The 13,126-nt window shown below is 43.3% G+C and overlaps 1 protein-coding gene across 2 annotated transcripts; it reads right to left on the bottom strand.

Annotated features, from left to right (window-relative positions):
* Positions 1-274: 274 nt before the first annotated feature.
* On the bottom strand, positions 275-12,974 carry poldip2 (polymerase (DNA-directed), delta interacting protein 2). Of its 2 annotated transcripts, none has more exons than XM_024444640.2 (11): positions 12,791-12,974; positions 5,456-5,537; positions 5,222-5,319; positions 4,872-4,971; positions 4,681-4,756; positions 4,310-4,417; positions 3,409-3,554; positions 2,556-2,582; positions 2,268-2,393; positions 1,959-2,038; positions 275-1,590 (listed from the first exon to the last, which is right to left on the bottom strand). In XM_024444640.2, the coding sequence occupies exons 1-11, from the start codon at positions 12,970-12,972 to the stop codon at positions 1,476-1,478; spliced, it is 1,140 nt and encodes a 379-aa protein (XP_024300408.1). In that variant the 5' UTR covers positions 12,973-12,974; the 3' UTR covers positions 275-1,475. The 2 variants fall into 2 exon arrangements, with proteins under 2 accessions (XP_024300408.1, XP_024300409.1); XM_024444641.2 differs by having other exon boundaries at positions 5,456-5,531.
* Between the last annotated feature and the right edge of the window lie 152 nt (positions 12,975-13,126).

The following is a 13,126-nucleotide window of genomic DNA, read 5'->3' as shown; positions in this document are numbered from 1 at the left end:
CACAGCTGTCTCAGCTGCAGCGTCAGCCGAATGCCCCTCTCTCCTGCAAGGATAGACCAGCATTTCCCTCTGTCCTTGGGACCCAAAGGGGTTCACGTTTTGGTTTTTGCCTTAACACTATTCAGCTTATTCAACTTTTCAAAGCTTGATGATTAGTTGATTATTTGAATCAGCTGTGTAGTGCTAGGGCAAAAAAACAAAACGTGCACCAAGTAAAAAATACAAAATCTGGGGTAGACTAACAGTCACGGTCTCAATCAGCAAATGGACAATCTCTGAAATTGATGTTTATTTTTCTTTACAACTTTATTTTACAGATCATTCAAATCATTGGACAGTAATTTCACAACACCCATCCAAAAGTTAGTTTCCTCCTTTAACAAGGCAAAATCTAAGTTTGAGACTTCAACCCACAGAACTGACTCAAGGGATGGATACTACAGACTAGGACAGCGTCGCAGCCAGTCAGTCTCCCAGACACCTCCCTCACCATGGTGAAATTCTGTAGGGCGCAACATGAAATGTTCCGATAAATGCATTGTGTGGAACAGACATGATTCTCTCATGTCGAAGGAGGAACCAAGTCTGCTCTATGCATGACATTTATCTGAAACAGAACATTTGCACCCTTCTGAACCTGGCCCTCACATCAGCCAAACCTACAGTTGGTAACATCAACGTGGGTCACTATTTCTCCTGTATTCACTTTATTATTACATTCAAAGGCTTCATCCCAAACCGCAACCTATTCCCTATACAGTGCACCACTTTGACCAGGGCCCGTGCACTTTATAGGGAATAGGGTGCCATTTGAGACACGGCCACAGGTTCTTTCCCTTTTCTAAGTTCCACCACAGGCCCCATCATGGAGGCTCACAGAAGTGACAGACAAGCCAAACACTCAGAGGAATTTGCAGAACACTATAGATCAGAGAGCAACATGAGGTCTAGACTTGACTGAGGACTCTTAAAGAGTAGGGCTACTATTGGACACGTTCTATTTGGATTTAGTAAAGTCCTTCCAAATGGTTTCCCACCGGGTCCGCTAATTTGAGCTACTTAAAAACACCAATAAAATACAAGGGAGACTGGCTTCAGACGTCTACCTCTGGGTCAAGCAACTACAGCTGAGAGAAACAATTGGCATATTTTATTCCCATAACAATACAAGCGAATACCATCAGTGCTCACCGAGCCATTCTGCCTACACAGAACGATCTCAATCAACAACCTCTGTGACAGATCGCTTGTCCTTCTCCTTTCCACTAAAAAGGTGAAGTTTTCATTAGCTACAACAGTGTTGGGAGGACATGTTTTGTCCCCTTTCATTGAAAATCTAACTTCAATGTGCTCGATTAAATACGTTTCTTAATCTCAAATGAGGAAAAGTAGCAGAGGAAGGGTTTTGATCCGTTCCTAAGGATGGCTTGGCTGTTCGACTGCGCTGAGGGACGTGGCCCTGCTGCTGCGTTGCTTCAGGAGGTGTAGCCAGCAGGGGGAGCCTTGTCGTCCTTGTTGCTCTCCAGGGAGAACGGGGGGATGCGAACATCAAAGTGGGAGCCGTCTGTCCTCTCAATGCGGAACGTCCCCCTGCACAGAGAGAGCATCATTACAATCTTGACCATCACACCTCTGTACTAAAATGGGAGAAAGGTTGATGTTATTTTTTTGATATTGGAAAGCTAGAGTTACTCTTGCGTTTCCGTCTGTTTTAGATCGTTTGATTACTTGCCTGTAAATCTGTGCAAGATTCACTCAAACGTCAATTAATATTTTAATATTTCCCCAGCTCATGTTTACGGGCAAGGACCAGGTTCAAAACAAAAAAGTTTATTAAGTAATTCTCAGACCAGAACATCTATAAACCTGCATTTCAGGCACTGCAGTGTCTGCTGCAATACTCTTAACTCATGTTAATAACGCAGCTCCAACATGTTACTCTGTGTTGAAGTAGTTACCACATGTGTCCACTGGGTGCTTGAAGGGAAACATGGCTGCTGTACTGGAAGGCTGGCTGCTCTTTGGACAAGACTGGCTCCTGGAGACAAAAACCATAGGTTATAGCCTCTACTCAGTCGTGGAAGTAACATACTGTATGAGTGGCTGTGTCAAATACATGCTTCCTCTGACCATAGATCCTCTCAGCCAATGAGCTCAGAGAGGAATTGAGGAAATAAGGACAGAGGAAGTGTTTTGGCATTTAGTAAGATTCAGACACAGGTATTGAGTTTGTAATTCCATTGTGTGGTGGCGGTTGTACTACTGACCCGACCTACGACCCCCCGGCCTCGGACCGTCTCCAGGGTGCCTGACAGGCTGAAGATCCTCCAGTGTCTCTCCCTCAGTTGCACCACCTCACTGCCCATGTTCTCCAGGCGGATGCAGTACCGCCACTGACACACACACCATATAAGCATCGGGTACACATTATGTTGCCCTTCTTACAGTCTACATTCGTACCCTTGACTGGATAGACGAGGCCTACATCATATATTGGTAAAAGCGCAAATTATTTGTCCTTTTTCAGGGAATTGTAAAAAGTAAATGCTACTTACCCAGTAGACATGAGAATTTTGAGCATCCTGAGAAAGAAAATACTGTATTTATTGTGTGTGCTCGGGCAGATTCAAGATCATCATAAGAATCATGACAGAGTGGGAGGACTCTGGGACGAGCAGAACATTATTAAAAAGGGTTGAGTTATGGAAAGAGCTCATAGTACCTTGTATAATATTTATTTGATAGCAACTGACATAATTAAAAACAGAGGCTCCCTCTCAATGTCTTAACCTGTCCTCCCCTTCATCTGCACTGATTGAAAAAGACTTGAGGTGAAAACAATATGGTGGAAGAACCTGGTCAGTTCTTTCAGATCAGAGCACTAAAAAGAAGCTGCAAGGGGGGCTCCCGAGTGGCGCAGCAGTCTAAGGCACTGCAGCGCTAAAAGCGTCACTACAGACCCGGGTTGAATCCCGGGCTGTGTCGCAGCCGGCCGCGACCAGGAGACCCATGAGGTGGCGCACAATTGGCCCAGCGTTGTCCGGGTTAGGACAGGGTTTGGCCGTCTGGGATGTCCTTGTCCCATCACGTTCTAGCGACTCCTTGTGGTGGGCCGGGCTCCTGCAAGCTGACCTCACTCGCCAGTTGTACGGTGTTTCCTCCAACTCATTGGTGCTGGTGGCTTCCGGGTTAAGTGGGCAGTTTGTGAAGGTCAAGTGCGGCTTGTCGGGGTCATGTTTCGGAGGACACATGGATCTTGACCTTCGCCTCTCCTGAGTCCGTACGGGATTTGCAGCGATGGGACAAGACTAACTACCAATTGGATATCACAAAATAACAAAGAAGAAGCTACAAGGAGGGCAGATTTGAGAAAGAGCCTCATAGTCCAAACAGCGACATCATCCTTACCCTCATGCCCATGTAGAAGGGGATGACGGTGACCCTGATGTTCTCAGTCGTCTCTCTGTGCACGTCGGACAGCTCCAGCCAGGGATGGTTCTTCTCCTGCCATGCCTTCAGAGTGTCCCTCGCACTGAACGGGGGAACTTGAGTGGCTGGACACACAGGATACTCAGTTTACACAGTTGTAACACACGTGAATGCCCACAAAGTAACTGGATATATTGTATACCTCACAGTACCTGTGAATTTAAAAAAAATCTTTGAACACTTTATAGTACTACTGAATGTTTAAGTTGGAAGAAGTTGGAATTTGTGAATGTTCCAAAAAATGACTGGAAATGTACAGAGTGTAGAAAACAAAGGACACCGGCTCTTATCCATGACAGACTGACCAGGTGAAAGCTATGATCCCTTATTGATGTCACTTCTTAAATCCACATCAATCCATGTATATGAAGGGGAGGAGACAGGTTAAAGAATGATTTTTGTTGTGTATGTGTGCCATTCAGAGGGTGAATAGGCATGACAAAAGATTTAAGTGCATTTCAACAGGGTATTGCAGTAGGTGCCAGGCGCACCGGTTTGTGTCAAGAACTGCAACGCTACTGGATTTTTCACGCTCAACCGTTTCCCTTGTGTATCAAGAATGGTGCACCACCCAAAGGACATCCAGCCAACTTGACAACTGTGGGAATCATTGGAGTCAACATGGGCCAGCATCCATGTGGAACGCTTTCAACACCTTGTAGACTCCATGCCACGAACAACAGGGGCTGTTCTGAGGGCAAAGGGGGGTGCAACTCAATATAAGGAAGGTGTCCTTAATGTTTTGTACACTCAGTGTGTACTATGCTGTACAATGAAATGACACGTGGAAAGCGGAAAGCAGCGAGTGGCTGGCGCTTACTTTTGTCAGGGTTGAACATGAGGAAGCGCTCAAACAGCTCGTGCTGGATGGGGACCTGCTCTGTGGAGTTGTAGGGCAGGATGTCTTCATGACTCACATAGTCCAGACCTGAAACACACACATTGACAGCCAGGCAAAATGCCCAGTCAGTCAGGAGGATGACAGGGACAGAAATAGTACAAGGAAGTAACTAGGTTAGTACAAAATCACGTGGCAGCCAAGATTATTCGTGCACGGACAGTACCATTTCCTGATAAGAACTCAATGCATTTTTGTGGGTGGTGGGAAAATTCAAATGGTCCCCGTTTGAAAAGAAATCAAAGCACGTAGCCATTTACTACACAGGGAGCAGCGGATCATGTGTTGTTTACCTGGGATGGCATAGAGGGCTCTGCTGTCGTCATGGTTCGCCAGGAACGTCACTGCTTCTGTCTGAGACCTCTGAGACTGTCAACACAACAGGAGAAACAACTAGAAGACTGGCAGTCTGGTATATGTCATCATTTAGGCCTAGTCAGTAAGAACAATGGCATAGCATTGGTTGTGTTCAGAGGTTACGTACTATGTGAGGGCAATCCCGCGTGTCGATGAGGACCTGGTAATAGGTATGAGTTTTCCCCTTCACCTCTTTTGACCCGTGTGAACCAGGAGGCTCTGGCTTGCTGAGGACGGGACATGGGTGTAATTTTTATTTAAAACAATGTGTAATTTTTATTTAAAACAAACACATACATATATACATACATATATACATATATATACATACATATATACATACATACATACATATATACATATATACATATACATATACATATACATATATACATATATACATATATACATATATATACACACACACACACACACATACACACAACCATTAAAAACACACTAAGATGTAATATGCACCTGTCAGACATGGGAGGAATGACGTCTCGGTCATAGATACGGGCGTGCCAGGGGAACAACACGATCCCTCTGTAGCCAAACACACTATGAAGGAAGAGCTGAGGAGAGAACATGGCGAAACAGACTTGAGGTTGGAAACACCCTTTGTGACAAGGGCAACTACAGTATAGGCTAGGGGGCTGGACCAATAGTTCTGGTCTGGATGGGTAAACCGCAGGGCGCTGCCCATCTTACCTGGCCTGTTTCATATTTGCCATGCTGCTTCAGTGCCTCAAACACTCCCACCGTCTCCAGAACCTTCCCCTCTGGCCTGTTCCTGCCAAAACACAGGCCACACTATGACAACCAGGAACAAAATCACGTCACACTAGAGGTCTTCACGGGTCCACCCGAACCTGAATACCTGAGATCCGACCCAGATCCTATTTGTAAACCAGAACAGCAACTTGGCTGACAAACATCATTTTCTCACTCGGGTCCAATTGGGTTTGGTGTAAACGTGGACCCGACACCTGTTGGTGTATGGGTTGGGTCTAGGTATGGTTGTAGTCGGGTCCGATCGTTCTCGGGTCCCCCTATTTTAAATATTTTTTTATTATGAACGGGTCCGGGTCAAATGGTCTTCGGGTCGAACTTTGGAGCCAAGAAGACCTCTACATCACACTGTAGAACTACATTAGTCTCACCTAGCCAACTGTTGTAGCAGCTTGGAAATGGAACCTAGTGCACACAATACGCAACATGAGCACTGAGATGACATGTCATCTCATAGTCATCCCCCTTGGAGTAAAGCTTCATCTCAAATCAGACAAATTGAATAAAACAGCTAGATTTATCAAAGTTCAACAAACAAATTCCAAGTCTAATCTTTGTCATTCCCTTTGCAGTATTATATCAACAAGGTATTGTGAACAACAGCTGGCTGTGTTCAAGTCACTCATACTTGGACAGATCTATTTTATTTTTCAAAACATTGGGGGTGATATTGATGGGGGATTTAGTTTTGCGTGGCGCCTCGAAATATACATATTATTGGCAGATGATATGGAAGAGATCTGACCAAAGGCTTGCGTGTTCATCAGCTATGTTGGGGATTACTGGCAGAGGTTGATTATAATATGGTCACTGACAAGAAAAACAACAACCAGGCTGGTGAAATACCAGATCAAATACATCGTTAAAAACGGAGAGTCAGATCAGCAACAATATTTCCTCATTTCATGGAGGTTATCATTGAGAGAGAAAGAACAGGACAACAATACATTACAAGATTTACATAAAGTATAGACAGAATTACAAGCTGGTGCTGGATCGGTCTTCCAATTGCTAACATCGTGGGCTCCATGTCAACCCAAGCCCTCCACCCCCTCTACATTTATTCCCTTGGCACGAGGGAAGCAAATAAATAGGACTCATTACTCTGTGCTGGCTCAAGCAAACCTGCACTCTTATGTAATCAACAGCAGATCAGGCTTTGTAGATGGGTCCAAAGCGCTCTACGTTCTTCCACTCAGACAAAAAGTGAACTAATATGTTGCCAACGCTTAGTGTCTATGTAAGTCGACACTCTAGAGGTCTTCACAGGTTCACCCGAACACCGGAGACCCGGGTCCAAATGTCTAATTTCTCCCTCGGGTCCTGGTCAGGTCCTGTTTGATTGTCATTAGGTCTATGGATCTACAGCTGATACAGCGCTGTCATCGGGTCTATAGCATATGTATTTCACACTAATAAAGTTAATTTATTGACTTATAGAAAGCCTAGCCAACATAAAATATCTATTCGTTAACCAGAAAAGCAACAGGGCTGATAAATGTAATTGTCACTCGGGTCCAATTGGGTCTGGTCTAGGCTCGGACCCATTAGGGTACGGATCGGGTGCATTCAAGTTTGGGTGCGATTGCTCTCGGGTCCCAGGGCCAACTTTTAGGACATGAGAAGACCTCTACTACACTCCCACTTTGACCGGTCTGAAAACAACCAGGCTTGCAGCTAGGGCTGACCCCATTTAGTAAATTGGTCGATAGGCTGTTGGTTGACCGAGATTTCTTTAGGCGAGCAATAACAAAAAATAAATAATGGTATACAAGACATCGGTCTGAGTGGACTGATCCATTGTTGGTGCCGTGAGGATGGCACGGTCCATTAAGCTAAGTCGTGCTCTTGAAATTGTATATGGTTATATGAACAAATGGTGCAAATAATATTTAACAAATGCACTTTCTCCCACATTGGATAGCGGTTGCTGTCCGTGGTTCTGAAACCCATCAGTGCGCTGTTGAATTGGCACCTTTTCCTAGACCATGTTGCCATGTCCATAGATGCAAAGTTCACCAGCATATTGGTGTTGAGAACAATGCGGTGGAGGCAGGAGCAGAGTTAGAGACAAGAAAACAGCCCTTGCCTTCATTGTCTAAGGTGAGGAGAGGAAACGCCAACTTAAATTAGATCTATAACCAATAGTCTAACGTTAAAATGTGCCTGGCTTTATAAATCATCCATATACATCTACAGAAATAAGACAGATCCTGCTTCTGTTGCCTGTGAGTGTTTAATAGCCTACTGAGTCAGTGAGCACCAAGCCTCACAAGTCAGATAAACAATTTCAAATTCAGCAGTATTTAATCTTTGCTTGCGAGGGAATATGGAATGTTTTTCCTAAACAAACAAGGGATTTCGGTAACACTTTGTCAGAAATGGCTGTAATTATGTTGCAGTGGTGTGTGGTGATCCCTGCAGCATGGAGGAGAGACCAACGGGCGATAGTCACGCAGTCAACCACTGTCATTTTACACAGCGCAGTCTGAACCCGGCCTGGCACAATCAAATCAATTGCGGTCAGACTCCCTCTAGTCATTTGTGTCTTAAGTTCAAACTGTGCTTAAGAAAGCACCAGAGAAGCTCAGTACATATCGTTTATTTGATTTACACACATAGGATGTGTCTATATGGAAATATATCTTTACAAATTTAGACCAATCTACAGATGACTCTCGGGTCAACTAAGATTTGTTTTTTTGTCAGGGACAGCCCTACTTGCAGCACATAGTAACATTCCACAACCTTTGTTATTTTCTTTGGCTAGTTTCCATGTCTTGCCTGGATATTGAAAACAACACTTGTTTTAAGTTTTATTAGTTGTATGTAGGGGATACGCATGGTATACGTCGTCCAACGAAATTCTTACTTGCAGGGTCCTAAGACAATGGAACGAGAAATAAAATAAACATTGTTGCATACGTATAATACAGGAAGGCACAATTTTGAATCCAATATTTACACTTGTATTGGGGAAGGGGGGGCAAGTATATAAATTGAGTAGTATAATAAGAGTCTGGTAGGAACAGTCACAATGTGAGTGTAGCATGAATGTACAGTATGTGTTTGTGTGTGCTAAGGTGCAGAGTCAGAGCAGGGGGTCAGTCCAGTTCAAGTGTTCAGCAGTCTGATGGCTTGTAACTAGAGAATGTCTGTCTAGTTATGAATACTGAAAATATGCACAGATTTGCCTGCAAGTTAAGTTCCATCTATAAGCTGTGTGTTACCAAATGCAACAAAGTGCCAACATATGGCACTGTTTGATTTGTAAGTTGGGATATACTAAAAAACAACTTGACTTGTCTGACAACAGGAGCTTGTGCAATGTGCCAATCATTGTAGCTCTTCGCAAAATATCTGCCAATCATAGATAATGAACGAAGAGCTGCTGGGAAAACGCACGAATATGCTGTTTGAATGAATGTATACGCGCCTGCTTCTGCCTACCACTGCTCAGTCAGATACTTCGATACTTGTATGCTCAAGTCAGATTATATTCAACACAGGACACACACTAGATAATATCTAGTAATATCAACCATGTGTAGTTAACTGGTGATTATGATTGTTTTTTTACAAGGTAAGTTTAATGCTACACTTGCGTTGGACTAGTTAACTACTGTTGCAAGACTGAATACCCCGAGCTGACAAGGAGAAACTCTGTCGTTCTGCCCCTGAACAAGTCTGTTAACACATTCTTATTTTCAATGACGGCCTAGGAACGGTGGGTTAACAGACTTGCCTAGTTAAATAAAGGTGTAAAAAATATATATCTGCCAAATCGGTGTCCAGAAATACCGATTTCCGATTGTTATGAAAACTTGATATCGGCCGGTCCGATTGATCGGTCGACCTCGAGTTCAGAGGAGACTGTGTGAACCAGGCCTTCATGGTCAAACTGCTGTAAAGAAACCACTACCAAAAAGGAGACCAACAAGAAGAAACTTGCTTGGGCCAAGAAACACAAGCAATGGACATTAGACCGGTGGAAATCTGTCCTTTGGTCCAATGAGTCCAAAGTTGAGATTTTTAGTTCCAACCGCCATGTCTTTGTGAGACACAGTAGGTGAACAGATGATCGCTGCATGTGTGGTTCCCACCGTGAAGCGTGGTGGTGTGATGGTGCTTTGCTGGTGACACTGTCTGTGATTTATTTAGAATTCAAGGCACACTTAACCAACATGGCTACCACAGCATTCTGCAGCAATACACCATCCCATCTGGTTTGCGATTATTGGGACTATCATTTGTTTTTTCAACAGGACAATGACCCAACACACCTTCAGGCTGTGTAAGAGCTATTTGACCAAGGAGAGTGATGGCGAGCTGCATCAGATGAACTGGCCTCCACAATTCAGTCAACCTCATACCAATTGAGATGATTTGGGATGAGTTGGAAAGCAGTGAGGGAATTGAAGACAAAAAGTGCTCAGCATGTGTGGGAACTCCTTCAAGAATGTTGGAAAAGCATTCCAGGTGAAGCTGGTTGAGAGAATGACAGCTTTGTACACTCTTGGCAAGGCAAGAGTGGGCTACTTTGAAGAATCTAAAATATATTTTTTATTTGTTTAACATTTTTTTGGTTACTACATGGCATTATTTCAGTTTGTTTTCTCTATTATTCTACAATGTAGAAAAATAGTAAAAATAAAGAAAAACCCTTGAATGAGGTGCCCAAACTTTTGACTGGGACTGTATGTGAGTATGGTTAAAGTCAGAAGTTTACATACACCGTAGCCAAATATATTTAAACTCAGTTTCACAATTCCTGACATTTAATCCAAGTAAAAATTCCCTGTTTAAGGATCACCACTTTATTTTAAGAATGTGAAATGTCAGAATAGAGAATTCTTTCAGATTTTATTTCTTTAAATCAGATTCCCAGTGGGTCAGAAGTTTACGTACACTCAATTACTATTTGGTAGCATTGCCTATAAATTGTTTAACTTGTGGGTCAAACGTTTTGTGTAGCCTTCCACAAGCTTCCCACAATAAGTTGGGTGAATTTTGGCCCATTCCTTCTGGCAGAGCTGGTGTAACGGAGTCATGTTTGTAGGCCTCCTTGCTCGCACACGCCTTTTCAGTTCTGCCCACAAATTTTCTATAGGATTGAGGTCAGGGCTTTGTGATTTAAAGAAGCAATAAAACTGGCCTTCCTTAGACTAGTTGAGTATCTGGAGCAACAGCATTTGTGGATTTGATTACAGGCTCAAAATGGCCAGAAATAAAGACCGTTCTTCTGAAACTCGTCAGTCTATTCTTGTTCTGAGAAATGAAGGCTATTCCATGCCAGAAATTGCCAAAAAAACTGAAGATCTCGTATAACGCTGTGTACTACCCTCTTCACAGAATAGTGCAAACTGTCTCTAACCAGAATAGAAAGGAGTGGGAGGCCCCGGTGCACAACTGAGCAAGAGGACAAGTACATTAGTGTCTAGTTTGAGACAGACGCTTCACAAGTCCTCAACTGGCAGCTTCATTAAATAGTGCCCGCGAAACACCAGTCTCAACATCAACAGTGAAGAGGTGACTCCGGGATGCTGGTCTTCTAGGCAGAGTTGCAAAGAAAAAGCCATATCTCAGACTAGCCAATACAATACAACAAAAGAAGATTAAGATGGGCTAAAGAACACAGACACTGGACAGAGGAAGATTGGAAAAAGGTGTTATGGACAGACAAATCTAAGTTTGAGGTGTTCGGATCACAAAGAACAACATTCATTAGACTCAGAAAAAATTAAAAGATGCTGGAGGAGTGCTTGATGCCATCTGTCAAGTATGGTGTCGGCAATCTGATGGTCTGGGGGTGCTTTGGTGGTGGTAAAGTGGTAGATTTGTACAGGGTAAAAGGGATCTTGAAGAAGAAAGGCTATTACTTAATTTTGCAACACCACGCCATACCTTGTGGACGCCGCTTAATTGGAGCCAATTTCCTCCTACAACAAGACAATGACCCAAAGCACAGCTCCAAACTATGCAATAACTATTTAGGGAAGAAGCAGTCAGCTGGTATTCTGTCTATAATGGAGAGGCCAGCACAGTCACCGGATCTCAACCTTTTTGAGCGGTTGTGGGAGCAGCTTGACCGTATGGTACGTAAGAAGTGCCCATCAAGCCAATCCAATTTGTGGGAGGTGCTTCAGGAAGCATGGGGTGACATCTCTTCAGATTACCTCAACTAATTGACAACTACAATGCCAAAGTTCTACAAGGCTGTAATTGCAACAAATGGAGGATTCTTTAATGAAAGCAAAGTTTGAAGGACAATAATTTCAATTAAAAATCATTTATAACTTTGTCAACATCTTGACTATATTTCCTATTCATTTTGCAACTCATTTCATGTATGTTTTCATGGAAAACATGGACATTTCTAAGTGACCACAAACTTTTGAATGGTAGTGTATATCAGTGGAGGCTCCTCAGAGGAGGATGGGGAGGACAATCTTCAGTGAATTTCATAAAAAAATGTTTTACTTCAATACCAAACATATGAGGCTCATGGTTCTCACCCCCTACCATAGACTTACACAATAATTATGACAACTTCCAGAGGACATCCTACAGCCCATCAGAACTCTTGCTGCCTGAACTGACATGTTGTCCGTCAAAACAAAGGATCAGAGAATGAACCTAGTACTAAACGCATAAGCTACAGCTAGCTAGCACTGCATAAAATGTTGAGTAGTTGACTCAAAGAGAGAGAGAGAGAGAGACAATAGTTTAACGAATACATTACTTCCAAAATGATGGAGAAGCATCACATACTTAGCAAATGCAGCTAGCTGGTTTAGCCTACAGAAACAGGGGGACGTTATGTTAGCTAGCTGGCTGCGACTTTCCAACACAACACTGGATGTCTTCCAAGTCAAGGTAAGCTTTTGGTATTACAAATCTATTTCCACCGGGGCCCACCGGTGTAAATACTTACTGAATGTACACTAACGTTACTGTATGATTGTACCGGGTTTACTAACGCGTTAGTTAGATTAGCTATGCTGACTATGACGTTACTTTAGCTAATATAGTGACAACGATGTAGGCTGTTTTTTCCCCCCCGCCTGGTCACATACAGCTGATGTGTTGTGCATAGAACTCCACAAGCGAAGGAAAGAAGTGAGAGGAGGAGAGCGCATGGAAGCGAGAAGGAATACAACGTGGCTGTTATTAATGCATCATTGGGCAGCATTCAAGACAGTGGGCGAACTGGCTAGCTAGCTAGGTCGCATTAGCTTAGAAGGTAGCCCTTACCGTGACGACATAAACCTCGTCTGCTGAATGTTGGGCAGTCCACATGCTAAACACGGCAACCGGGGTCTCTTCGCCTCAAGTCCACTACTCCCTTCAATAATACTCAATATTCGATGTGTGTGTTTCCTGTTGTATTTACTGACGGTAGTCAGAAAGCCTCGTCGTATTGCACAAGCAGCCATCTTTTCTACTTCTGCACAAGCACGCCGAGGCTGACGTGTATAAAAGCGGGCGAATTAAAAAGTTGATTTAAAGGTCCAATGTAGCCGTTTTTATCTAAATATCAAATACTTTCTGGGTAACAAAGTACCTTACTGTAATTATTTTCAATTAAAA

This window comes from Oncorhynchus tshawytscha, linkage group LG14, assembly GCF_018296145.1.
Source record: "Oncorhynchus tshawytscha isolate Ot180627B linkage group LG14, Otsh_v2.0, whole genome shotgun sequence".
Taxonomy (NCBI): Eukaryota; Metazoa; Chordata; class Actinopteri; order Salmoniformes; family Salmonidae; genus Oncorhynchus; species Oncorhynchus tshawytscha.
Note: the sequence above shows the minus strand (reverse complement) of the source record. Positions and strands in the feature narration are given on the sequence as shown.

Excerpts from the sequence above, each read along its gene's own strand:
- poldip2 (XM_024444640.2), bottom strand. The coding sequence starts at position 12,972 with ATGGCTGCTTGTGCAATACGACGAGGCTTTCTGACTACCGTCAGTAAA. Across the intron at positions 5,320-5,455 it reads GCAAATATGAAACAGGCCAG|CTCTTCCTTCATAGTGTGTT; the intron begins GTAAGATGGGCA and ends TTCTCTCCTCAG. Across the intron at positions 2,583-3,408 it reads CCTTCTACATGGGCATGAGG|GATGCTCAAAATTCTCATGT; the intron begins GTAAGGATGATG and ends TTTCTTTCTCAG.